General features: G+C 42.5%; 1 protein-coding gene and 2 long non-coding RNA genes across 4 annotated transcripts in view; all 3 read right to left on the bottom strand.

Moving 5' to 3' along the window:
- The window catches only part of LOC311486182, a 52300-nt gene extending 39980 nt beyond the window's left edge, over positions 1-12320 (bottom strand). The window contains exon 1 of the long non-coding RNA XR_014698990.1: positions 11984-12320. This is a non-coding gene — a long non-coding RNA (uncharacterized lncRNA). The remainder of the gene's footprint in view (positions 1-11983) is intronic.
- A 2072-nt stretch (positions 12321-14392) lies between these two features.
- On the bottom strand, positions 14393-19500 carry LOC311486173. Of its 2 annotated transcripts, none has more exons than XR_014698986.1 (6): positions 19417-19500; positions 18995-19081; positions 18282-18380; positions 17115-17274; positions 15669-15849; positions 14393-15189 (listed from the first exon to the last, which is right to left on the bottom strand). It is a non-coding gene; the product is annotated as an uncharacterized lncRNA (long non-coding RNA). The 2 variants fall into 2 exon arrangements; XR_014698987.1 differs by having other exon boundaries at positions 17148-17274.
- A 357-nt stretch (positions 19501-19857) lies between these two features.
- The window catches only part of lrp4 (low density lipoprotein receptor-related protein 4), a 100969-nt gene continuing 93022 nt past the window's right edge, over positions 19858-27804 (bottom strand). The window contains exons 31-38 of the mRNA XM_084540798.1: positions 27430-27538; positions 26922-27066; positions 26314-26427; positions 26117-26228; positions 25569-25630; positions 24907-24994; positions 24660-24801; positions 19858-23601 (exon numbers count right to left, since the gene is read on the bottom strand). Coding sequence (XP_084396924.1) covers positions 23260-23601; positions 24660-24801; positions 24907-24994; positions 25569-25630; positions 26117-26228; positions 26314-26427; positions 26922-27066; positions 27430-27538 — 1114 coding nt within the window. The 3' untranslated portion in view covers positions 19858-23259. The remainder of the gene's footprint in view (positions 23602-24659; positions 24802-24906; positions 24995-25568; positions 25631-26116; positions 26229-26313; positions 26428-26921; positions 27067-27429; positions 27539-27804) is intronic.

Raw genomic sequence — 27804 nt, 5'->3', positions numbered from 1 at the left:
GTTTGTTCATGTCAATAATGATTCCTCTACTTATACAAAAGTAAGTTATGGAGTTCCTCAGGGTTCTGTGCTAGGACCAATACTCTTCACGTTATACATGTTGCCATTAGGCAAGATTATTAGAAAACATGGCATAAACTTTCATTGCTATGCAGATGACACCCAGCTATATTTATCTATGAAACCAGATGAAACTAATCAGCTGGTTAAACTCCAAGCATGCCTTAAAGACATAAAGGCTTGGATGACCTGTAATTTCCTACTCTTAAACTCAGACAAAACAGAAGTTATTGTATTTGGTCCTAAGCATCTCAGAGATTCATTATCTAATCACATGGTGTCTTTGGATGGCATTACCTTGGCCTCCAGTACTACTGTAAAAAACCTTGGTGTTATATTTGATGAGGATATGTCCTTTAAATGTCACATAAAGCAAGTGACCAGGACTGCCTTCTTTCACCTGCGTAATATCGTCAAAATTAGGAACATCCTGTCTCAGAGTGATGCTGAAAAACTAGTTCATGCATTTGTGTCGTCCAGACTGGATTATTGTAATTCATTACTGTCTGGCTGTCCAAATAGCTCTTTAAAAAGCCTCCAGTTGATTCAAAATGCCGCAGCAAGAGCATTGACAGGAATTAGCAAGAGAGATCATATTACTCCAGTTTTAGCTTCTCTTCACTGGCTCCCTTTAAAGTCTAGAATAGAATTTAAAAACCTCCTCCTTACATACAAGGCCCTTAAAGGCCTAGCTCCATCGTATCTTAAAGACCTTATTGTACCATATCATCCCAGCAGATCACTTCGGTCTGAAAGTGCAGGCCTACTTGTGGTTCCTAGAATTTCAAAAAGTAGAATGGGAGGTAGAGCTTTCAGCTATCAGGCTCCTCTCCTGTGGAACCAGCTCCCAGTTTGGGTTCGGGAGGCAGACACTCTCTCTATTTTTAAGGTCAGGCTTAAGACTTTCCTTTTTGATCAGGCTTATAGTTAGGGCTGGACTAAACCATCCCTTAGTTATGCTGCTATAGGCCTAGGCTGCTGGGGGACGATGCACCAAACACATGTCCTCCTTCTTTCTTCTCTCTCCTCTCTCGCATCCTCCACTTTCTTTTCTCTGGCACAGAGCTCTTGCCCTCTAATTTCCTATATACTACTAGTCATACAATTCTGTGCTATTACTATGTAGAATGTTTACTGCTGTGTGTGTCCCACCCCCCCACCCCCCTTCCCCCCTCTTCCCCCCTCTTCTTGTGAGTATCTCTGGCCTGGAGTGGTGTGTTTCCCGTGGAGCTCTATACTACATCTGTTGTCGTGGTCTCATCAGCCTGCCCAGTCTTCATGGAATCCTGCAGTTATCCACTCCTACCTGAATGAACAATTCTCCAACCTGCCTATGATTCCTCTTACATTTTCAAACTGTCATGTAACATCATCAGTTTGTATCATAAGATTCCACATGTACACTTTAGTCAGATATGTGTATCTATGACAGATGTATGTTTATCTTGCTGTTCTCTTCTCTTCTCTCTTTGCTGTTCTCTTCTCTCTTTCTTCTGTCTGTACCCGGCTGGCCTTAGGCAGATGGGTCCCTCCATATGAGCTGGGTTCTGCTCGAGGTTTCTTCCTGTTAAAAGGGAGTTTTTCCTTGCCACCGTTGCCTTCAGGCTTGCTCTGGGGGTTTCAGGCCGGGTTTTTGTAAAGCGTCTTGAGACGATTTGTATTGTTATTGACGCTATATAAATAAAATTGAATTGAATTGAATTGAATCCAAAAGACTTTTTTGTTTAGTTCTCAACAGACTTAAGGAAGTCTAATGCTTTTAAACATCTTGTTGGGGGTTTGAATTTTTCATGTTGCTGACAACAACGAAAGGCCAGACTTTTTGGGTGGGAGGCAAAATGTCTTCAGAACTCTTCATTAAGTTTCAAACACTATGTTTGTTTCAGTGCATCTCTTTAAAAACACAGACATGGTACAGAAACAATAATCACAGAAAGGAAGAGTCTAAGTGCATCAAAAGTGCAAAGCGTGGTCTTTAAAGAGAATAGAAAAAAAATCACTGTCAGCGCTATGAGTCAGTGTTTGGTGATCAAATGCTCAAGGACAACATTTAAAAAATAAGTGAAAAAAAAGTTAGGGAGGCAGATAGCGTCAGTGCTTACTGAAGTTAAGAACACCTCTGATCCAGGCCTTATGGGACGGAGGAGAAGGAGACCTTTAACAAAGCAGCAGGAGTTTTCTGGCTAATAGGTCAGGAAGGCTTCTTTAACTTTTTTAGGTACTGTTTTAAATATATTGGAGCAATAATTAGAACATGTGGAACAGTGATGTAGTACTGTGGAACAGTCTTACTGGTACCTGTCACAGGTTAGGTTAAAGGGGAATTAGTGTTTTTTACAACCTGAACCTTATTTCTGGCATAAAATACGATCATTTACTCACCCATATAACTTTGGTGTCATTTGGAGTCGTTCGGAAGATATTTAGATCCAGCTTAGCACCGCCCATATAGTGGGAGTGACTGGGGCACCGAAACACAGCCTCTAAATAACGCATTATCTGCCGTTAAACTCATTTCACTAATATTTTGTTATGATACCCTAGTGCTATTCCCCGCTGAGTCCAGAGTTACCTGTTATCATCATCCGGGGTCTGTAGATTGACCTACTAACTTCTGACCTGGATGATGTCATCTCTGAGCGCCGGCTTGTTTATCTGTAATTTGCTACTGCTAGTTTTTTGCAACATGACTGAATATTTTTCCGATTCTGAGATTGTGGGCAACGACTTTGTTTATGATGGACGTCCTTACCATTTTGAGCCAGAGTATACGGATGATTAGCTCGTTGAAAGGAGGATGCGGAGGCAGAGAGAGGAAGAGCTGGCCAATGAACAACACGTCCGCGAATAGATAACAGGTAACTCTGGACTCAACAGGGAACAGCACTAGCGTATCATAACAAAATATTGGCAGCAGATGATGCGTTATTTAGAGGCTGTGTTTCGGTGCCCCAGTCACTCCCACTATATGGACATATGCGGCGCTCCGCTGGAGCTAAACATCTTCCGAACAACTCCAAATGACACCAAAGTTATATGGGTGAATAAACAATCAGATTTTATGCCAGAAATAAGGTCCGGGTTGTAAAAAACGGTAGTTCCCCTTTAATATTAGGATAAATCAGGGGATGTCTAAGTTGTGTCCATTGAGAGTGGTGTATAATTTTACATTAGTTTAGCTCATAAAGAAGAATAGTGGCCTCAAAGATGAATATTGTCCCATAGCTCGTGGCTAATAAACTCAGTTACTTTTTAAAACAAAGTTTCGTTTTAGCCTAAATAAATCCTTGATCTGACCATTAAAGACAATTAATAAATATAACATTTGTTCAATGCTCACATCCGTAAATAATGTGCTGACCTCGTTCGGTTTGCGGCCAGCATACAGCCAGTTGAAATAACGCATGTGTGGTTTATATCCCAGGCAGTCAATATTATATTGCTGTTCTAAACTATCGCTCTTTAAACCTTCCCTTAACAAGCCAGCCTCTGTCTACAGGGGCTCTCTAACAACCCGCAGCTACGGAGGGAGGAATTACTCACATTATTGAAACCAACAGGAAAGGCCAGACACGTTCAGTCGGAATGAAAGCAACGCTGCCTTGAAACACTGCGCCAGGGCGTCTTAATTCGTCTGTGACACAGTTGTCTGATGCACAGTGGCATGTGATTTTCATTGTTAATACACCGTGAAACACAGGTCGTAGCCAGGTCGCCTACTAATGATATAATTAAAATGGGTCTGTCAAGAGAATACTGGGAAATCTATGTGCAATTATGCCCATAATCATCTCTTGTGGTTGCTCTTCAGTAAATGTTATTCCTTTCATCTGACATCTGCGAAGTACAGTGAAAACACATCAGTTTGCTTTCCACTAAAAGTAAATCATGACGTTCTCAAATGTGCGTAAACTTTTAATTGAGCACGGACTGTGTCAGCACATTTTCTTTGTCGCAGTTTGAATTACCTGGTTGGACGATTCCCATGTCACCAGCATGGCATGAAAGGGCTAGGAGATGGCAACTGAAGTGAACTAAGGACTCCCACTGCTGCCGTTTGTGTCGGAACTCACCTTGAGACAGCGAGGACAAAAAAAAACAGAAAAAGGAGAAAAAATAAAAAATCAGTTGAGGACAGAAAGCAGAGCGGTGAGTCAGACAAAGAAGAGCACATTTTGGGATTTCAGATAAGCATCACAGCAGGACTCTGGCGCTGTGTAACAATGGATAAGATAGGGATTTGACCACATGACACAGTGATTGAGGAAAACTAGAAGCAGTTGGTCGAACACGTCAGAGCTGTTGGCCAAATAAGTCAACACTGCTTCCTGCTTCTTTTTCTTTTTTATTGGTTTTCAGCCTCGTTATACTCCTTGATAGCAGAGCGGCACAGCAGAGGCATGCTGGGCCCACAACCCAGAGGTCAGTGGATCGAAACCACCCTCCGCTAATCAGGTTTTTATTGGGGTACCTGTGGGCTGGAAGTTTGGGAGCATGAGGTCACTGATTCAATCCACACTATATCCAGCACTGATGGAGCTTGAGGAAGCACCTAACCCAACCCTCTAAATGCTCCCTGTGGACTGCCTGCTGAGGCATGCACCGCTGCTTCGCATGTTACACACTAAAGGTGCATGAATGGATGGGTTAAATGCAGAGAAAAATGGACGTACTAAATGTGTCTGCGAAGGTCTTGCAGTCATCCAGGTCATGGTATATCCAAAAGAAAGAAGGGCAACGGTACTAGGTTGTAGTAGAACAACAGCTTTAATGTCAAAGGCAACAAGATCGGTGGAGAGTCCCTCGCTGTTTGGCACGCTTGGGAACGTCGGTTAGATTTTATTTTGATCTTCTTATTTACATCAAAAACGATGATTTGTCTTTGTTTCATTTTTCATCACCTTTTTCCTTTTTGTTTTTCCCCCATTTTTATACATCTAAACTTTCATTTCAAAATGAATGAGTTTTCAGGAGTGTAAGATACAGCTGAAAATCAACAGAGCATCACCATGTGTCCGCTAAACATTCCTCTTTAATTTGATCTGTACATTATTTCTCTTCTTTAACAGCATTAAGTTTCACTGGGATACCTGCGGACACACTGCACTCTTTGTAATGTTGAGCAAATCTGGTTTCTTTTCTCCCAGTTTTCTCTTCTTCCGTCTAGTTCTCCCTCGGGCCTGGTCTCACAGTGCAGCTCATAACAAGCTACAGTCGCACCGCGCAGTCCGCCCTCCTCCTGGATTCAGACGCCGGCGCTGAAGGAGGAGGAGAGCGAGGAAAGGTAGGAGGGGCAGAGGAAATTTGGGTCAAGCTTGAAGCCATAATGACGGTATAATGCACCAGCACAATCTCCGCTGCAGCGCCGAATAAATCATAGATGCAACGCACTTCACAGATAATAACTAATGACTCCTCTCGACACCCCGAGCCGGAGCGCAATATGAGCCCGAGCCCAACAAGTTAGACAAATGAATCCAACATCTGACATTGAACATCCCCGACCATACACATGCACACGCACCCTCACCTCTCAAACTGCAGCCAATGACATTTTACAACTACCTCCGAGGCGCCCAAACAAAGATTGATCAGAGCAAAAGGTATCAAGCAGGAGATTACGGGGCCGAATTCCCCGGGTTTCCATTATCGGCCTCCTAATCCGGTTATAAGGATATGCTCTTAATGGGCACGAGCACCGAGAGCTGTGTGTATTGTGCGCATGAGGAAGAGGTTATCCATCACGGGCGGACCTCTGAGCAAGACGAGGGGACAGCCGGGAAGGTTAATGTCAGCCTGGCTCCGAGTGGAGCTCATATCTATTCAGCATCCAAATCTCAAGTGACAGTGCTGAGCGATGTAACGGATTTCTTCTTCTGCTCTCATCGACATCTGTGATACATACAGACGTGACTGAGAGAGGTAGCGCGCTTACACCTCATTGAAACCATGGTGTGTTCTTCCTGGGATGTGTTGAAATTAAAAGCTCTTGTCATGCATACCTGAGCGTCAAACAAAGAAGCTGTGAACAAAGAAGAGCTGAACTGTTGCTCATTCTGCAAAGATCTTCCCCAATGGACCAGGGAACATTATTGATACCTGTTAAAAATGGTGATAAATAAGTGGATTGTAGCAGACTATTACCTTAAATTACATAGTGTAATGAATCTTCGCGGAACATGCACAAAAAGACTAAAAGAAGAAAATAGTTGCAAGGATTCCGTCTAGATGAGGGCAACAACAGCTTCTCCAAGCAGCCTCATTTCCCTGTGACCACAGCTACTAATATTGTAAGAACATTTCTGGAGCATTGCACTTGGGCATGGTGGCCTTCAGTTTACTAAAATGCATGCGGTGAAGTCTCCCTCTGGAAGAATGTGAGTGTTTCGATCACATCGGCTCTAGATTCACACAAGAAAAGAAAAAAATAAAAATAATTAAAAGGAAATAACAGCTCTAAAAGCTGCAGAAAGGTCATTTAATAGGCCTGCTTTGCTGAACCTGGCATAAGGGTTAGCCTTGATTCTGTGCAGGGCAGATGAAAATCTGAAGATTATGAAGGCCTTCTGGAGTGGATTGCGCAGCGTCGCAGTGCTCCTTCACACTCGCAGGTCACGAGCACCCAAGAATGGGTGATGAGAAATGATTGAAGTGGCCTTATTTATTCAAATAAACATCTGGGGAAAGAGATGAAAAGGCACCGGTCCAACCTGAGAAGAGCCGAGCGACAGCTGAGGAGAGTAGACGTCTCGAAGTGTGAGCTACAAATTACTGCGTCCCAGTATTTTTGATCATGCCTAGCACCTAGCACACAGCATAACGTTTCCGTGGTATCATTGTAAGGGTTAACAACACGCCCTCCCTAAAAGCACTAAAACATTTTAACATTTGGATAAACAGCAGCGCCACATTTCCAACTTCACCCTGTAATAATAATCTGAAAAGTGAAATCTACAATTCTTTTGGCTCCTTGCACTTAATATTATCAGCGAGGGTTTGAAAACGATGCAGGCTGATGCAGCCATTTATCTTACGTCTATCATTACTGCCATTATTATTTAACAGGCAGAACTTGGCTGGCGCCGGGTGTTTTGGCGGGAACGCTCAGACGACCAACAGGCTCAGCGCACTCGCTGGAACTCCCTCATACCGCCAGGCATCAAAACTACCTACTGGGGTTTTTGGAGGTCGTCTCACAGTCGGCTGCCTCTGTTCAGTGACTGGGAGTGCTCCCATTTCCCCCGCATCCTCCTGACCCGTGTGTCTTTATGATCCTGCCTGGCGAGACGCTGACTTGGATCTCCTGGAGAGCTATGATGCAGACATAACTCTTGTTAAACCCTCAAGAAACATGCGAGTTGTAGGGTGAAGTGGGGAAAAAAGATGTACTTAGATTACAAACTAGAGAAGAGAGTCTAAACGGCTGCTTGTGGAACTTGCTGCATATTTGTGTTTTAACGTCTCCAAATTCAGGTGTCCTTTTGTTTTATGAGGATCACAGTGAGCTTGACCTTTGATGACCAAACTGCAAACAGTTCACCTTTTAGTCAGAGCAGATGTCCGTGCCAATTTTGAAGAAACTCCCCAAAGGTGTCCTTATTGTATTGCATTCACAAGAGTTGGACGAATGGACAGCTTGAAAAACACACTGCCCCAGGCTACGGTTGTCGCAGAGGCACAAAAACCTTAATCACTTGGATAAGTGAGCACGCATGGGAAAGAGTGAAAACGAGCGCACCGCACAGAGAAATCTATGGGAGGCTTTTGGTGAATGGTTGCCGAGACGCGTTTGTAGAAAACATTGCACTACTCTGCCCGCAAAACGTGACTCAACACCTCCCAGCTGCTCCACCACCTGCCTTCACCGGCGCGCACGATGCAGAGAGAACTCATGATGTCTTCACGCGCTCCACCTGAATATGAATATCTGAGCGAGGGAAACATTTTTTGGCGTAAAAATGCAACCGGCACGACATGATTTCAGAGCGCCGGGGTGTTGCAGTATTTCCGAAAGCCTCCTCAGCAACGTGCGCTCCTCGCTTTGGTTTGCCCGAAGACATAAGCTTTATGAAAATAAATGGCGTGTCTTTGAATCCAAATCACGGCGGAACGCAGTCTATTGAACACCAGTCTATTTTAGTTGCGTTTTCCTGAGGAGGTATAAACAAACGTGCTATTCATTTGTGTGCTCCCTTGTGGTTTACTGAACACCTACACTGACACGGAGCGAGATATAAATGCTTTCATTGAACAAGCAGAACTTCAGCCAAAGGCATTAGCTGTTCCTAATTATTATAAGCGGTTTCCGGTTTTAACCGCCTTCCACTCAACAGTGTGACGCCTCATATTCGGATGAACAGCAGTCGAAGGAACTATCCTGTGGACTGGCTCTTCACACGCACCTGTCAAAACACAAATTCTTCGTTTATCGATTTAGAAACCAAATAACACTACCAGCTGGTTTGAGAAAGAGGCACAACTACAACGAAAAAGTTTCTAGTTGAATTCATCACTTTAATTTCTTGTGCCTGCATTTCCTTTTTGTGTCATTGTTCCTGAGCAAATACAAATAAATCCCACAGCAGCGAGAGGAACCGTGAGGAACAGTTAGATGCATTAGCATTTTCAATCTGTTCCTGCCTGTTCTCGTCAGACATTTACATGTATATAGAGAAATGTTTGCGGGTGTGCGCTCTTGTAGGAGCCTCCCATCTATTTGCAAACCACAGAGGTATTATATCCGATACGAAGCGAAACCAGGGAGGAAACCAGGGAGGAAACCTGGGGGAGAGACTCTTTCAGTGACAATGAAAAGTCTGGAATTGAAAGAGAGCGAGGGAATTTTTCCCTATCTGGACGTAAATGACCTGCATGAATTATTAAATATCGAGCAGGAAGTTTGTTGAGTTTTTACATTCAGACCGACAGACGATAAATAGCGGCATTTCAACATAATTTTAAGAAAGATCAGACCAAGAAAAAGCGAATGAATCTACTTCCTTCCACACGGTCAGGCAGACGTCAGGAGTTATTTTTGGTCAGATAACCAGTTGGCGGTGCTGGTTTGTGGTGCTTACGTTAAAACACAGCGGAAGAAAAGGGCACAATCGACATGACAAATGACCGACAAACCTCAAATGGTGTCAAACAATGCCAGAAATAAGGATTGAAGTTTGTTTTACGTTAACTGCAACAGAGATCTAAACTCAAAATGTCATGATGAGAGGGTGAAACCATATTTTTTTGAAGTTATTCAGACTTTCAATTCGGTACTTTGTGGAAGCCTCTCTGGCAGCCGTTACAAGTTTGGCTCTTCTTGGGTAAATCCCTGCAGGGGCTTTGCTTTGCAGGGGACTTGGATTTGGGCAGTATATCCCATTTTTCCAGGTCTTTTTTCCTGTCACGTTTGTTGGATTGGATGTGAACTGCCATCCTCAAAAGGTTTTGTGGGCTTTACAAGTCTGGGCTTTGGCTGGGCCACTCAAAGACAGACTTGTCCTGAAGCCACTGCTGCATTTACTTGTCATTATTGTGCTGATAGGTAAATCATCACACCAGTCTCACGATGCAGGTTTTATCGAAAGCCCTCTCTGTACTTGGCTGCATTCGTTGGCCCCGCAGTTTTAATGAAACGCCGCACTTCTGCTGGCGAGGAGCAGTCGCAAAACTTAATGCTACCACCTTGCTCAGCATGTCCAATACCCAATTCCTTATGCCCGCTCAAATGCATTTTGAAAAACTACAATGTAGGCTATCATGTGCCATTTACTCAGAGCGGCTTCTGCCTAGCTGAACCACCATAAAGACCTGACAGATGACATCTATTTCTGCAGAGGACTTTAAAAGCCCAAAAGAGTTGAATCGCTAGTTTCCTCTATGACCAGGACCTACTTGCTCGGTTACTCAGCTCTACTCATGAAAAGTCTGGATAAGCCTTGTGGTATCAAACGTTTTGCATTTGCTCCTGGAAATCTCACAAAGGGAAAAGTTTTATACCTCTTCCCTGGTCTACACCTCTCCCCACTTTTTAATGTACCACCCACCTAGACCAGACCAGGCACCCCCACCCCATAGCGATGACACTCCTTGATGGCAGCAGCCCTCCCCAGCAGGATGCAGCCTGACACAGATACACAGAAAGAAACGCTTTAGGAACAAAAAACATGAAGAACAGAACAAGGTGCTGACCTGGCCTCCAAATTAACTAGATCCCAAACTGATCAAGTATCTGTGGGATGCACTGGAACAAGCTTGATCCACAGAGGCCCCTCCCCTCAACCCATAGGACCCAAAGTCCCCCACTAACAGCATTCTGTTGCCAGACACCACAGGACACCCTCAGAAGGCCTATGCCCATTCTCTGATGAGTCACAACTGTTTCGGAGGCACAAGGGAGACCTACACAATATTAGGTCATAATGTTATGCCTGATCGGTGTATTTTGAACATGGATTGAGAAGGCCTTGCAATGCACAGTACTACACAATCAAATTCTCATCCATTTTGGATGAGTAATGTTTCTGAATAACTATTTACAATGCAAACTGCGCTGTACCGTTAACATGAGCTGGTGCAGATTACTGGGGCGTGAGGTCACTTCCCTGTTTGCTAATTTTCAGGAGCAGAGCGAATCAACGTGCCATTTCAGCTGTTAATGCTGCACTGTGAAGAGGACATTTCCCTCTGGAGCTGAACACTCGTAGGACAGCCTCCTCAGGCAGAGTCGTGTCCATCTCTGCTTCAATCTCAGGTGATGGACTCATCCCACACCTTGAGACTAATAGAAAGCATCTGCGCGCTGCCGGATGTTCCTCAACTCCCTCCGAGAGTTCAGTTAAAAGCAAAACAAGAGCCGCCTTCAGAAACAAAGTCTAGTCAATCATCCCTCTATGATCACGCTCTCTGCGCGCTTGTCAATCACAGCCCTGAGTCACAGTTTACTGTGGGGACTGAGTGGGAAATGAGACGAGACACAGCTGAGAAAAAAAAAAAAAATGCACAATTTTAAATCTCTCATGGGTATGTGTGAAAGCAACTATGATTTTTTTTTCGTTCCTTGCCAAGTGTCCATCAGCGGTAACATTAAATTTACATACTCGGCGAGATGAGCAACTCCACAGACAGCTGACATAAATAATACGAAAGCTAATAAGAGACATCAGACTCTCAAGTGTGAACACCCACAGAGTGTTTCCGGTCAGTTCGCTGTCAGTTACTGAGGGTTTAAGGTCAAATAATGAAAAAACAAACACACCACTGCACTGAATTTGTCTCATTTCTATTGCATTAATATGACTGAAGGCTTCACTATTAGAATACTGAAAATGTGCGTGAAACTTTTGTGTCAACTTAGAATTAATATTTTTTATTTTTTTTTACTTTATGCCACTGAAATAAGTAACTGACATTTAATTACATCTATTGCATTTTTTTAAAGTTAAAAATACAGATTTGCTCTATTTTCTGGTACAGTTTAATTCATGACATATTGAAACATAATTAGATTACTGCACAAAAACAGCGCAATACACAGCTCGTGTCATTTAAAATTAGTGTTATTACTTAGCTAGTTTTTAAATTCTTAGCCATCCTCTGTCATATTTTGAAGTTTTGCAGATGAATCTGTATACAGACGAAATGCTGGCAACTCAAGAGCATATCCTCATGTGGAAAAGAATGAGTCTGTAACAAACTGACCAGTGGAGCTGATAATACACATTTTTTTCTTCCAGTTAACATCCTGTGGAGCGTTTTACGTCAGAACACAGAACAGCTGCATAAACATACTGTATAAAGCCGTTTATATCACTGTGCTACAATCCTTTAGGCCCCCTTTAGTCCTACAGTTTATCCTTTCCTGATGTGTTAAGTAAAATAAATGAGAAAGCTCCTGCGAGAAGCCAAACAATTTTACCAACATTACCTTAATCTTCATTCCTTCCTTCCTTCCTTCCCTACAGTTCAATTTAATTCTTCTCATTCCTTTCCTCTGTTGAGGACCTCAGGGTTGGCTTTCTCCTCTGTTATCTTTTGTTTTTCCTTCCAACTTTCAGGTAGCTCCTCCTGGGTGGAGCTGAGCTCTTATTAGAGATGCAGAACACCTGAGCAGACGGGGCCCTCGACCTTCTTTCTATCTCTCCCGGCTAGGTGACTGACTTGTTTGATTCACTCATGCACTGACCCTCATATTACACGGCAGACCGGCTGACGAACTGTGACGCTTGATTGAAATATTTAACTCGGCTAATTTAATTAAAACGATGGTCTACACTCACATCTTGAGAGCAGGCTTGAAATGCCTCCATTTACTCTTCAACTCACCCTGTGAAGGTGAATATCCTATAAAACACAGGACACAAAGTGCCCGTCACACATGGCATTTAAATGACCTTAGTCACTTTTAGGGAGTAAATTCTCATTTGTGTGATCTGTTGAACCCTTTCTCTGCTTTAATTGAAAAACTAATGTATTTTGGGCTAAAGCAGGCTGTTACAAAATATCAGTTAATCACAATTTGCACATTTTTTGATGCTCAAGTACATTTTAAAGGAAGCGCCTCCTAGTATGTGCAGCAATACAATACACTACAGAGCATTTACACTGAAACACGTTGCGATATATCAACTGAACTGCAGCAGGTTTGAAAAGCAAAATGATGAAAACTGGAGCTAATTAGTTGGTTGCTCCCTGCAAATCAAACATGCTGCCAAGTAAATGAGAACAGCTGCCTTAACAGCGGCGGAAAACCAGAAGAAGTAAGAAGAGAAGAGGCAGCCGGAGGTGGATCAGGACTGAGAGATGACACCTGACCGTATGGACCGTACCTCACATCACAGCCCAAACTTCGCTCGCAGCAGGAGACTGAAAACATCTCAGAACAAAGCATTTCACCGTGGCTGCCACCTCCTTCTCCCCCGATCAGCGCGCACACTGCAGCCTGCTTCTCTCTGGTTGCTATAGCAGTGTGTCAGGCTACTGTCTGGTACAGTAATGTTCAGTCTAACGGGGGAAAAAAAGTGCCTGAGGAGGAGGAGGAGGAGGATATTGTTCTGTGACAAAGACAGACTGACAGCTCAGCTGATTACAGGGTCAGGTGAAAACCAGCGGCTGGCCTGGCCTGGCCTGATGTTACCTGAGAGTCAGGTGCTACGAGGACCACTAACGGATCTCTAAAATTAATGACAGCACCATGGGAAAAAATAAATAAATAAAAGTATGCAACCTTTGATGCGCCGCTTTAATAGAAATGTGGTGTCAGTTCACAATTAACCGGATGAATAATTGATTTGTCTCTTGTTCTACATCAAATGGAGTCGAGTGCCCTTCACTGCAGACCTGAATACTAAAACAGTCGTGGTGAGAGAAAAGTTACAGAAGGCAAAGTTACAGATGGAATATTTTTCAAATCAATATTCCTTCAGATAATACTTTGGAGAATTAAACCAATTGTATGAAGGAATTTAAACATCATTCATACAGTATATTGGGGGAGAAAATACTGATGCAGATCAGCAACTGCCGAGGAATGGAGTACAACATAACGCAGCAAGTGCAGGGAATGTGAATACAACCCTAATGCATGTGTACTAAGTAGCGTGACCAGCTAATAGAATATGTACAGCAAAACTCAAAAAATAAAACGGCTCGAGATAAAATCGGTAACTGAACTGAAAATTGCACTAGTTATACAGAGTGTTGTTCACAGGGGCAGTCTTGCACTTTTAAATCTAAATTGTGTCAATCTCAGCTGCATAGAACTTTATTTCCATCCAGATATACAGACGAATGTTTGTACAAATGTTTGTTGCAGCAGGAGTTTTCAGTGTTAAATGTTTCATGCATTTATACCCATAATAATGATGTTTGCATGTATTTTCCACTGACTGGTGGAACCCTGATATTTAACTGCCATCTGGTGGTTAAACTCATACTACACAGCAGAGATGGACAGACATGCAGTTTAGCAGCAGGTCAGGTTTTTTTTTTTTCAACCTCCACAGCTGCTCAGATAACATCAGTGTGTCTTTTGGGAGGTAGGGGTGCCCGTCCCCCTTGTCTACAAATGGTCTGGTGATTGTTCCCAAAATCAAAAGTGTTTTGTCTGTTATACAGTTCTAAAGTTCCCAATTTTTTTTCTCCTTCATGTTTTTACCCAAGGTTTCTGAAGGCAAGATGTCCCCAATTTCCTCCTCTAAGAAATGTACTGCATATAGAGTTACACAAATGCTAAATGTTAATATGCAGTGCAACTAAAATTGAACAGCAGCGTGGCAGTGAAAATAAAGCAGGATTTGAATGAGAAATAATTTGATATAAGTTGGTCATGGTGCCTGAAATTCAACAACTCTCGCTTATAGAAAAATTGATGTAACAGAATAGAGGCAGGGGAAAAGTGTCAAACAAAATTAGTTTTTTTATTTAGTGAAAATAAAACCAAACATTGGTAAACCAATTCCAAATGATCAATTCACTTCGATATTCAATCCACTTACAATTTCGAGTTAGCATGAAAGAAACACACATAATCATGCCCCATACTTGTAAATACGCAACGAGCAGAACCTCATCTAGGTTCGTGTAGATTATTTCCTTATGTGCAAAGAGTGTAGACTGCCTTGCGAATAGATGCACTCTCGCCTTCATCGTTTACTTGGGTATGCCAATGTTAAATTTCATGGATATCACATCATGCTGCACAGCCAACAACATTCATGCATCATCATGCTTGGATCTCTGCATGTTCTCTGTGGTTTTGTCAGCCAGTAGATATTAAAGATGAGCCAAGGCCTCTGATGATGCAAGGCCGCCACTAAATCTGTAATCCCTTCAGAGGAACACTGTCGCCTCAGTAAAAGCCATTAGTGTGATGCACAGGACTGCTCTGACTCAAAGGATTACTCAATAGTTTGATGCTATGATAAGAAGCACATATTTCAGGTGCTGGACTTTTGCATATATATTACAGTATGTGCCTGGACAAAGTTTTTGTTGCGGTGATGGTAAAAAAAAAATAAATAAATGTTTGAAGACACCCAGCAACACATCCAACATCACAGCTGGAGAGCTTCAAGAGCTTCTCATCCCAACATTCTTTATGCCGTTGCATCTCTGGTCCAACACCTGGTCCACCTGTCCAGTAAAGAAGAGAAAAAGAGATAAAAACATGTCTCATTGCTTCCATTTGCACTTTGTCACGACACGGTTAAGGATTTCTTTTTCCACATTGTCACACTTGTGCAAGAAGCTGTATGCTGGTGTTCAGGTCAGAATAAAGACTATAGAATATGATGTACTCCAGGAATCTACAGGCTTTTATTAAAATTACACAACAAACAGATTATCAGGTCAATTCTTTCAGTGAGTAAATTTTCATATTCAATTAGGCCATCCTGTTCTGCAGAAAAACCCATTTGGAATAGAGCTACAAGGCCAGTTTTAGTATTTATTGTAATAAAAGATTTCTAAATGATTAGTTTTTTGCAACATAATTTTAATGCATCTTCACTATAGCACAGCTCCATTTCCAGCTATTACAGTTAAAGCTTTTTAAAGGCCTATCAGCATTGCTACTAGTTAACCTGCAAGTGCATAACCATCGCATTTTTTACCATTAAAGTATTTTCCGGCACTGGGTAGGGTCATTTCTGGTCATTCTGCAGCAGCTCTGGGACCAGCGTCAGGTCATATATGCAGCAAGTGAACGTCCCAGCTGAACTTGGGTGTGATCCGTTCTGTGGCGGCGGCGGCTGCTGCTGCGGGACTGGAAGGGTTTTCTGGGCACAAGACGGCCTGCAGGGACATGGGAGGGGAGAGAAGACAGAAGGAGGACAGGAGAAATGTAAAAGCAGAGCCAATGATAAATTTAGGAAAGTAATCGGGACAAAGAAATGGAAAACACAGCTGGAAATCTGCTGTTATGGGCAGTTTTGGTTTTCCAAAAAACCCAGAGTCCAACTATCAAGTAGGCCACTGATCACAGCAAGACTAAGTTTTAACTGGGTCATTAGTGACCACAGTGATTGCAAGGCTGTTGAATTAGATACACAAATGTAATAAGTTGTTAACAGAAGAACATGCTGAACCCAGCCTCTGCTGCCTCGCCTTAACCATTTTGGTCCAATGCACTACAGTGGAATGGGTGTGGAAGCATCTGTACACAAATCTTTTGGAACCTCCTATGGTTTTGGTCAAGATAATTGCATTTAGAAGGCTGCCTTTTAACCGAAAAGTTGAAGCTCTGAGTATTTTCTTCCGTTTATGGGGTGGAGCTGTATTCTTGGGTGCTCATGCTCATAACCCTCTGCCTGTTGGGGGCAAAATTACACCGTTGTTACCGTGAGAGCTGGGGCACGAGTCCACAGCTGTTTCCAAAGTTAGAAATGTCACAGTTCAGGAGGAGGATTAAAAAAAAAAAAAAAAAAAAAAAGTTTCTTCCAAGAGGAGCCAGGAGGGAGCCAACTTTCACCAACTGCGTAGGTTTAAGGGTCTTTAAATGTTATAGCCGTTACAAACTAGAGGTTGCTTCACTAGCAGGAGTGTAATGGTATCTGCCTTGGCCTCGAGTTATTATTCAATATGCTTTTGGGTATAGCAAAGGGGAGAAAAGAAGGTTGTCATCATTTTGAAAACCGTTTAACAGGTCATTGTTCAGTTTTACTGAACTCCAATGTTGGGACACTGACGAGAGAAAAAAAAAAAAATCTGTATGGATCAATACAAGACTGACCTGTACACTTACAACTACAAAAATAGGGTTCAAGAAGACGAGTGGAGTATATTATTAATAATTAAAATACCCATTAAAGCTGATAATCAATTTAAACCTAACATTTTTTATCCTTGTTTTAGTAACAGAATTTCTTTCAGTTAAACAGGGTTGCTCAGTGATGCGTTTCTTTTAATCGCCTTTTTCTCTTTTAAATAATTATGGAGCGCAATGACAGAACTTTAGGTGTAATTAGATTTTGGAGATAGACAAGTATTTTTATGATTATGATATCACTAAGGCAGTCCAAGCAGAAAGGGAAAAAAAAAAAAAAAAAAAAAAACCTCACAAAAATTGATAGATTCCAGCCGCGCATTCTCACCAGTTGTCAGGTCGGAGTTCTTCCAGCCACTGGTCATGCTGTCAGGATGTCATGTTCCTGTTGTTGGTCAGGTTCACAAAGGCCAGAACATCTAACCTAGCTCAACAGTTAGTCTCCCATCTTTAGGCTGAGAGAAAAAAAAAAAAGCAAACACAGAGCTGCAGGTCAGAAAAAGACAGAAGAAAACATTTAAGCATCATCCTGTTTTTCCCTCCTTTCCGTCAGACAGGGAGGTGACTCAGATGGCCCCTGTGCACAATGGGTGTCGCCACGGCTTGTCAGGACAGGTCCGCTGTGCCACTGCAATCAGCCACCTGACTAATAGTGCAACTCATCACTGTCACCTCCCGGCAGCTCTCCGAAACACTATATGGTATATGTGCTAGATGTTTAGAACAATTCATTTATTTGTGTGTAAACCACAACATTCACAGTGAACGTTGACAGTGGACTGATGACTAAGCAACAGCTGTGACAAAATGTAACTTTTGGCACAGGAAAGCGGTCACAACATCACCGTTCCTTGCAGTTTACTGCAACACAGTTATGGTGTTATATGGATTTTTGAGAGCAGCTGTTCAAACACCTTTGAAAGGAAGGCTGAAAACACCGGAAAGCCAATGACTTTAGCGGTGATGTATGATCAAAAACAACCTGAAGTTACACTTTGTTACGCTCACCTAGACGAATTGGGAAGGCGGCCAATACTGACACCGTTTTCATTCACGGTCTGTTTTATGACAGAACGCAGTATACAAGTGCTTAGAGTCTTGTGTACAGCACTGCACCGTTTTACAAGGCAGCATTGCTCAGCTCTGTCAACTCTGGCCCGATAGTTTTTTTCTATAGGAAAGGAACTAACTGCAACGCTGTAAAACTAACTGGTCAGTTTAGCTAAATTCCTGAAAAGGCTACAGGTTATTACTTACAATAGGCTTTTACTTCCGAACATATTAAAGTGCACATGACTGATGAGTTTAACTACTTGTAGCAGATGCTTTGATTCATGAAAAAGTGATTTATTCATGGCTACTCATCTAAAGCCCTTTGGTGGACTAGTTGGAAACAAAGTGAGAGACAGTATTGGCAAAAAAATCCATTATGATATAGACAACAGCACATTCAGAAACAGACCTTATGGATTAATGGAGCCCCCCTCCAGGTCATCGATTCCAGCTCGAGACGGCAAAGAGGAGCTTGTGGAACTCCAGAGCACAGCATCCTTATGGCAGACTTGCAAGAAACATGGGAGAAATATGACAAATATTAATACACATTTAGATTATAATGAACAAAACAAGGCTTGAGGCAGACATTGTCTCTGCCCCAAGGATAACATGCATAACAGGAATGTCCAAACCAGAGAAAACATCTTAGACAAAATAAAGAATTTAATCTGATTTTCAAAACTCATCTGGTGTGTAAACATTTAAAAATCCTCGTTTGTCGTGCAACACAATCCCAAAATGCTTCCTTTCACATGCAACAACTCCAAACACAGTGAGTCTGCCTGCAGAGTACCTTCAAAAATATGTACCATGTACAGTTTTTAATACGTTTAAATGTTAAGTGTGGTCAAAGCATTTGATTTTTGTCAATAAAACAAACATCTGTATAGAAAACACTTTAGGTGAAAGAGGTAGGGTGGAGTCAGATGGCCCCTGTGCACAGCGTGTGTCCTCAGGTTGGGTCGGCTTGGGGTGCCGATGCCACTGCAACACACCCCAAGTGATTAGTGCAACTCATCACTCTCACACACCCCCCCCCCCCCCATCGCCTCACTTCCGGCTTCTTTACTACGCGATTGTGTCGGGGACACAGTTTTTGCTGATGCGTTTAATTTTTACCTTGTGTTCATAATTCAGACTGACCGGCTTCAGCACCCGCTCGGCGTCATCCACAATGACTGCTAGTCTGGGTCTCTGCATCAATACCTGCGAACGAAAACGAACAGTGCAAAACGCAACCTTTAGCCATGAACAAAGACACACAGCACGTGGTTATTATCGGTTACCACGCAAACCGCGATAAACTCAAACCCAGAAACGTAAACTCGTCTGACAGAATTGGTCAGCTACTTGCTAAGTTTATTTTAAACGCTGCACACGAACAATTGCGTTGGTTAAAGGGGAAACAACAGAAACGTTAGCTAGCTAGTTGAGTTAGCCCAACGGTTAGCTAGGCTATCATCTAGTACGCGCTTTAATTTCTTAAAAACGTCACACATTTCTCCTTAAAACAAAAACATAAGAAATCAACAAAAACTTACAAAGGCAAGGCGACCTCAGCGTTTTCGCTTTAGCGTGACTTTCTTGTTCGTTGTCCTTGTTCCGTGTGTAGCCCTCACAAGTTTTACTCTCACTTTAAACTAGCGCGTCTGTAAACTAGTCTGATAGCTGATTGGCTGAGACGCGGGGAAGATGGCGGCCATTTATTGGACAATTGAAACGTTCTTCCTGTTAAGCAGCCAATTGTAACGTGTCTACTTGTCACGTGTCACCGCCAGGAAACTTTGTGTTTTTACCATTGACTGTATAATTAACTTGGATTTTGAATGTTGTCGTTTGGGATTTCCTCACTCTTCATTACTGTGTTTTGCAGACTGTGAAGAACATTTGAAATTCGTATATTTTCGTTTCTCGTCTTTACGCATGCGCATACGGAGGCATTTCATATGATATGCACACATGTGGTCATGGGGTTGGTGTGGTAATGAAGGATTCATAGAATAAATGGCACCTCATGCAGTCATGTATTTGGCATCTGGTCCTTCCAGTATTGTCAGTGCAGATCTTCTGTCTCCTTCGATATAAATGACATCCTTGTGCTTTTGTGTATTTGTGGAGTTTGTCCAAATTACTTGGAGACAAAAACAGCCATAGCTGACTTTGTTTCATGCCATTAAGGCATCTCAGTTAAACTTCATAGACTGTGAAATTGCATCTGTCCATTTTCCAGGTCTGTGTGACATAAAGCGAGGTTTGTGGTCCAACTCATGGCAGGCACTGAAGGTCGATTAACATCTTCGTCACTGTAGGCACTTTGACATTTTATATTTCATAGTGAAAAAAAAACATCTACTTTGTTTGATCTGTATGCACACAACTAATTAGTTCTGGGAAAGAGATCTTTTGTCGTGTCCAAAGAATCCAAGGACAGATGAAGTAGTAGGCCCTATGTTGTACAGAACGCCCTTTAAAATTAGTTTTTTTTTCAGCTTTTTAAATGAACCTGAAGTCAAACTTCTCAATTACATATTATTCTTTGTAAAAGAAAGTTATATGATTCATAAATCTTTGATCAAGCCTTCAAAGGACAACAAAGGCACATTTTAATGTGAGATAACTTGGCGTCATGGCTCCAAAACCCTCATTCAGCGATTATATCTTCCCTCCCACAGTTATGTCCGTAATTATCAGCAGACGCAGACATTTGCATCTCCTTTATTGCTATATCATCACTGCATCTAACGAGGAACACATTTGTCTAAGGGCAATGAACGCACAGATGAGCGAGTCAAAGGTTTCATTGAAATGCAAATGCAGTTTTATATTAAAAGATAGCAAAGGGATAATTCACTATATCACACAACACAGCTTGTTAGTACTGCCATGGAAATACATATACAGTCTTTTCATATTTACACATCAAGTGACAACCAAACAAAAAAAAAATCATAAATACCTCTTTTTGTTAACTTTACAACAGCTATACGTTACCAGTATTTCATAAGATAAAAGAGCACTATTAAATAACTGTCATCTTCCCTATCATTTACAAGGGTTGGAAACACAGTGGTTAAAATAATCCAGCAAAAACAAAACAAAACAAAACAAAAAAAAAAGTTTTTCTCCAGTGAGTAAAATTAATACAAGTCTAAAAACGGTCATGAAATCCCTTTGTACAAAAGACTATACAACTTAACGCAATATCAACAGAAATGTCCGCTTATATCCGCTTGATAAAATCTGTACAGTTTTAGCGTTCCTGCAGCAGAGTTGGAGGGACTGTGAGCCAGGATGACTGGATACCGGGTCGCTGTGATGCTCTGTAGGCCTACCGTCAACCAAACCTGTCAGAGACTGTAGTTATGTAGCTGCCAAGACCCTCTTTCATTGGCCTCAGTGCTTTGTCTAGCAGCAAATCAGCAAGTTGCTGAGCTTGTAGCAGATACTTCAAAATACATGGTTCTATAATAATGTCTAACAGATATATTTGTCATTATAGCAATATAGTATTTCCCTGTACCATTTTTTCAACAGACAGAATGGTACTCTAAAGTTAAAGCAACGTACAATATCTTTTTAATTTATTTTTCAGTAAGTTGTCAGCGATATATTTTTAAACTATAACCCTCGCTGTCTGATGGCGTCAGACATGAACAGCGTTACTAAGTTTTCCATTTGTTTGTTAAGAGATTCTTTGAGTTCCCCTCTGAGTTACAGATTTGGGTCGAAACTCGACAACAAACGCTCTCATTTACTTCTAGTAGTGTTTTGCCAAGCAGATACCTTTGGTTGTATGTACCGACTTTTTGATATATTCGCCTCTGAAGCTCGACGCTAACCGAGGAAAACCATCGAAACTGGAACTTCCTGCTCGGTTTATTCTGAAACTGCGATGATAATTAAAAAACAAACAAAAAAAAAAGTAATATTGCGTTTATTGTTGAAGGAAACTTTAAAAAAAACCTGCCATCTCAGCTAAAAAGCTGGAGGGAGAACATTAGTTGAGAATGTGGGTTGATGTCATGGATAAATTAACACTGGTTAAAGCTGTAGTGTAGACACACACACACTAAGAAAACAAAATTACAGGAGTCGCATTTTGTTTTTTGACAAAAAAAAAAAAATGAAATGTTGAATTTGTTAACATTAAAGAGCTTGAAATTTCTATTAGTAAGTGCTACCAAATTTAACCAGTTATCTGGACCTCAGGAACGTGTTTCTCGCCAATGCGCTGAGAAAATGACTGCAGAGTTTTGTGGCAGAAGCAATCCCAGAGACATTTATCTTTATACCTGGGTAAATAAAACCACAACTATCTGCATGGCTGAATAGCAGTAGCGGTAAGTGAGATATCGTCACGTACATCTTAAAACCTCTGAGAAAAATAAATATACAGCTGAAGGAGGAAAAAGAATGAACGTTTGGCACTTAGGCTGTTACTTCATTGAGGCTTCTTCTGCTATGCCCGAGGATCGGAAATGACTGAATTGCTCCTTTGAGGTTACTTTTTGCAGAGAATGAAGGGATTTCCATAGCCAACTGAGAGTACCTGCTACAGCAATTTCTTGTTTGATCGGTTGGAGGCTGTAAAATAAGAAGTCAGAAGCAGAAGTCATCGAAACGAGGTCTTCCCACCAGCGAGGCGGGCAAATCAGTAAAACTAGAACGAACATCCCAGACTTTTACATAAACGGTGTGAATGGAGGAAGAAGCGCGGAGACTCTGAAGCTCCACCCTTTGGCACTGTCATAAATACAACTCGTGAACAACCGGGCGCTGCTGTACAAACTTCTAACTTAACACTCTCATCATTCTCGGACAGCAAACCCACTCTTGCAAGTAAAAAAAAAAAAAAAAAGTTCATAAATAGAGTTCATAAAGACATGAGTGGCATTAGAGAGAGAGCGCTGTGGTTACACCGTCCGGGGAGTACGACGTTTCAGCTTCGTCCGCAAAGAAAAGTTCCCAAAAACAAAGGCGTACACAGAGAAGCGTTTTGTCGCGCTGAGAGTCTGCATCCTTTAAAAAGGCTCCAGGTAACGCTTGTGTCTCTCTGTTCCCTTCCTCCCCAGAGTCCTTTGCTTTCTTATACCAGCGTGCTCCTTAGTTTATCATTTTGCCTAATGGCAGTTGCGCTGAAGGAACCGCTGGAGGACTGTACTGTATGTGTGCACAAGTAGGACGGAGCCCCAGTTTCGGAGACAGGAGTTGTGTTTATGGGAGCTTATTTGTGTCTAATCAGGTCCATATGTACTGTAAGCCTACATATTCATCTGTGTTTGTACCTATTCCTCTTAGTGTATTTGTACCGGCTCTAAATACAGGTATCTGTATGTGTGTGTTAGGTAATGACGGTTGAGATAAAGCACAGAGGGAAGCGGCCCTCACACTTCGCTCTCGGTGGAGGGTTTGCGCATGGAGGCCCAGCCGGTGTCGGGCAGGCTGTGCTGGGCGTGGCGCTGAGGGGTGATGGCTGAAGGGGTGAGGGTGGTTATGGAGGAGCACTCGGACGCCTCCTCCTGGAGAAGCTGCTCCGTCTCGCCGTCGTCCAGCGAAGCACTGCTGGCCTGCAGGGACACGGTGTCTGTGCGCATGCAGGTGTGCAGGCCGCCCCGGGAGGGCTTGATCTGTTTTAGGTCGTCCCAGTAAAGCTCTTCATTGGACAGGAGACACACGCCCTCCACAATGCGGATCTTCTCCTTGGTGTAGCCTCCATCCACTCCCCCCTGGACAACAAGACACGATTAGCTTGTGACAATGATTGCAGTCGTGTGAGCAGCTTCAAAGGGAAAATCCACCCTCGGGCACTAAAGGGGAGTTTGTATGGGTTTATAATTATGTTGTAATTAAAATCCAATAATGTTAAGGTCAGCTGAGCATGAATCGCCAAAACTTTAAACATTCAGCCGGTTATCGGCGGACTTCCCTTGTGGATTAATCAGCAACCAACCGCACAACACTCCAGAACAAAATGCCACCTTCAAACATGCCCCAGCTGACTCTTTAAAGTAAAGCTGTGTTTACTTCTGGAGTTAGTTTTTCATTCTCATATTAAAGTGCTGCAGGTATATAATTAGCCTAAATAAATACAGACTGCTTAATGGCCATTATTACAGCTACAAACTTGTGAAACTGCTGCTAAGCCTCTTTTACAAGCAGTCCTGCAATACAGTTTCAAGTATTTTAATGGTTAGATGGATCAGTGGGTTGCAACTGACTTAGAACTGGAATTAGATTAGGCTTTATAAACACAGCTCGTAATGCTGAATAAACAAAAAGTGAGTTCAGACATAGAGACAGAGCCATGTGGTACCTTTAATAAAAAAAAGTCTACGCCGTGTCTTTTGAAATGTCAGTATCACACAGCACCAACATGCTGCTGATCACAGAGCTCTGACACTGCACCACAGATCCACCCTATTAATTCTGAACAGCAAACGTCGCATGCAGCCAAAGACAAAAGGGAGAGAAACAAAGACGCAACTCAGAAAGAAAGGACACGACTCCTTCATGCTGGGTAACTACCTCTCCACAGGATAAGTGGGTCAAAAGATAAAGGGAGAGAGGGAGTTGTAGGGATGAGAGAGCTGCAGTGAGGGAGGAGAGGGGAGGGAGAGAAGATGAGCGCTGGTGCGTCTCGTCACATGTCATGATACTTCAGCACAGTCAACGTGAACCAGAGGCACGAGTGATACACCCACGCAGTCTGTGAAAATCTCACGGATTCATCTTGAATCCATTCATCTATTAAACAAAACTCTTCAGCTCCCAAATGGTTTGTTACCTCTTTCTTATATCGAAGCTGGTTGTATATCGGAGGCTTCTGCGATGTCTCGATCTTGACCTCCTGTGTGGACGTCCGGTAGGAGGGGTTACTGTAGGTCAGATTGCTCACTCCCGGATCAGCAAACTTTGACTTTTTATGTCTGTAAAGCGGGGAAAAACGACGGCACATAGCTTATAACACTGATAACATACTATCCACTGTGTTTCAGAGACGACGAGGGAATAAAAAATAAGAAGAGACGTACCTGTAGATAATCAAGGCAGCGATGAGGATGAGAATCGCCAGGATGGTTAGAACTCCACCAATCACATAGCTGATATGAAGTCCTTCCCCTAAAACAGACAGTACACATGTTAGAGGCTAGTGCATCTACAGGGCAATCCTATAAAGAAAGGAACCTACAGATGATTTTAGAAAAGTTTAATTTAATTTTAAACTTAATTTGAATCACTTTTGCTTTTTCAGACATCATTTCTGCCGACTTAGACATAGCTTTAAATAATTGCTCGCCGGTTAATGTGAATGATGTTCACAAGTTTGGAATAATTACTGCTACTCCCATGAGCACCATGAGTGGAAACCACTCCAGAGCTGTTATCGTATTAGCGAGGCAAGCTACTGACAAAAAAATACAACCGCTTTGCCTAAAACCACAGCGTTTCAATATTACATTTCTGTTCGCAGCTTCTCAATAAATTGCTGCTGATAAAGCTGGGACAGCAATTCCCAGCGCTTCCAGTCTATTAGCCTGGACTCTATACTTGACATGCACATGCGTAAAATGAATGCATTGGTTTTCTCTTTTTACTATCAGTAAGATATGCGTGTTTCCAAAATTCAGCAATCAGATTTTTCCTTTAATGCAGAGCTCTAACAGATGAGGAGAGAACATTCTGATGAACTGACCGTGAGGAGCCGTCACCACAGTGTTCAAGCAGCCTTCTGCGTTCGGGTTCTTGCCAGTGCAGCTGTAAAAATAAGACAGAAACCCAGCTTGAGAAATAAATACAGTATTCTGTAACACAGAGGACTTAACATTCATTTTAATGATTCATTTTAGTCGAAACCTTGACAGTTTTTCCTGAAGATAACTCCCTGCAGGGGGAATTTGTGTAAGCTTTAGTAGCTTTAATGCATTTTTGAAAAACTCTGTTCTACTACCATGGGATGAAAACATTCTTTAAACTCTTTTTATGCCTAAAAAAGGCTTAAGACCAACCCAGGTCTAAAAAAAACTACTGAAAAATATATTTTATTCATTCATTGTCTGTAACCACTTGGGGCTGGAGCCTATCCCAGCTGTCTTTGGACGAGAGGCGGGGTACACCCTGGACAGGTCGCCAGTCTATGACTATGTCTATTATATTTTAAAGTAATGATAAATGACAGAGGAACCAACCTACCTCTGTGTTTCCCAGTAGGAAGTAAACATTAAAATGAACAGTCAGACGTACTTGACCAGTGAGGGTCCTCTGTGTGGAGTGTCTGTTGGAGCTTTGGGCATCTTGTTGGGGACAGGGGTGCTGCTGGTGCCTCTGGCAGGAGAAGTGGGGACGTAACCTGAAACTGATAAACACATGCAGAAAAGTTACTGGTCAAAGTCTTTTTAGTTCAAGATCAAACTGTCAGTCAGGTTAAAGAGGACGCTTACTTGTGGAGCAGGGTCGCCCGTCCGGTTCATCGGGGCAGGCGCAGACAAAACTGTTGGTCTTGGCGAAGCAGAGGTGAGTGCAACCGCCATTATTTATTCCGCAGAGGTTAGTACCTAAACGAGAGGAGAGGGAACGTTCACAACAGGCACCAAACAATGTGAACGGTTTATTTGAAATCCTTTTTAGATTTTAATTTGTCTGGCATCCAGTAACAGGACAGAGACACTGGATAATTAAGCACCAGCCTTCTTAAAGATTTTAGACTAATTGAAATACAGTTCAACCTAATTTTCCATTTATCGGAGTATTTTAAAAAATGCTATATTAAATACGTCTTGCTGAGCTAATTAAGATTAAAGCGACTGGAATCAGATTTCTTTTCAAGACGTTGCAGCAAAAACCTTAATGTTGCATGAGACAAGGTTACTTAACTGTCACTGCCCAGCCGTGTCAGTTACACTGAGAATATTTCATACATTCACATTAACTGTGCTGCATCAGGGGGTCAGTGGGTCAAACATTTTGTTCATCAATGTTCTCACAAAAAAAAAAAGGTAGTTGGTGTTTCCCGTGGCAGATGGAGCAGCCAGGAGCAAAGCCTCCTTACCTGTCTGTCTGTTAGGAGATACCACTATAATGTCCATGAGGCCCTCCACATTGGCCAACACGGTTTCCTTGTTACGGCCGTTGTGTTTGTCCACTCGCTGGATGGACTTAGTCTGCCAGTCCGTCCAGTAGATCCAACGGTCTTGCTGCGAGAGTCGGGAGAAAGGGGTTAGAGGGGAGGACACCGGCTTCAACTGGGGAAACGAGGGAGAAGAAGAGAGGAGAGGAAAAAACACAGACAAGGAGCGGGGGGGCCAGAGGAAGAAAGGGAAAGGAAACGGGGGAGGGAGAGAGGAGGAAGAAAAATGAGGGTCAGAGTGGAAGGGAAGTAGAAGAAATGGTTAAGTCGAATGGGTTCAGTATGAGCTGGAGGACGAAGGGACAACCAGTGAGAACCACACGGTGAGCCGATGATAGAAAAAGAGCAGGTGAGTGGAGGAGGCAGCCAGGAGGAAGGGTCAGCTCAGTGATTGACAGCTGGGGGGGTGAGGAGAGTTAGGAGGGGGTACCTGTGTGAGGGCGAACGGGTGGGACACCGGGCTGACGAGGACCTGGCGCAGGTTCCCATTCAGGTCTGAACTCTCGATCCTGTCCAGGTGGGCGTCCACCCAGAAGATCCTGCAGAAAATGGTACAGATTCATATCGACAATCCTATCTGTACAAGCGCCACACATTTCCTCTGATTGAAACATACAGTAACGTATAAATAAATGCATGGTTAGATTGTTGTTGTTTTGTTGTTTGTTGTTGATCAAATATGAAAAATCATTTACTGATGTTAAATCGCTCAGTATTTAGTACACATTTGCATGATCAGGTCATTTTGTGATGAAAAAGTCATTATTTGTCATTTAGTTTCCAAGACTCCGGTTTCTCCCTCTGA

This window comes from Chelon labrosus (assembly GCF_963514085.1).
Source record: "Chelon labrosus genome assembly, chromosome: 3".
Classification (NCBI taxonomy): domain Eukaryota; kingdom Metazoa; phylum Chordata; class Actinopteri; order Mugiliformes; family Mugilidae; genus Chelon; species Chelon labrosus.
Note: the sequence above shows the minus strand (reverse complement) of the source record. Positions and strands in the feature narration are given on the sequence as shown.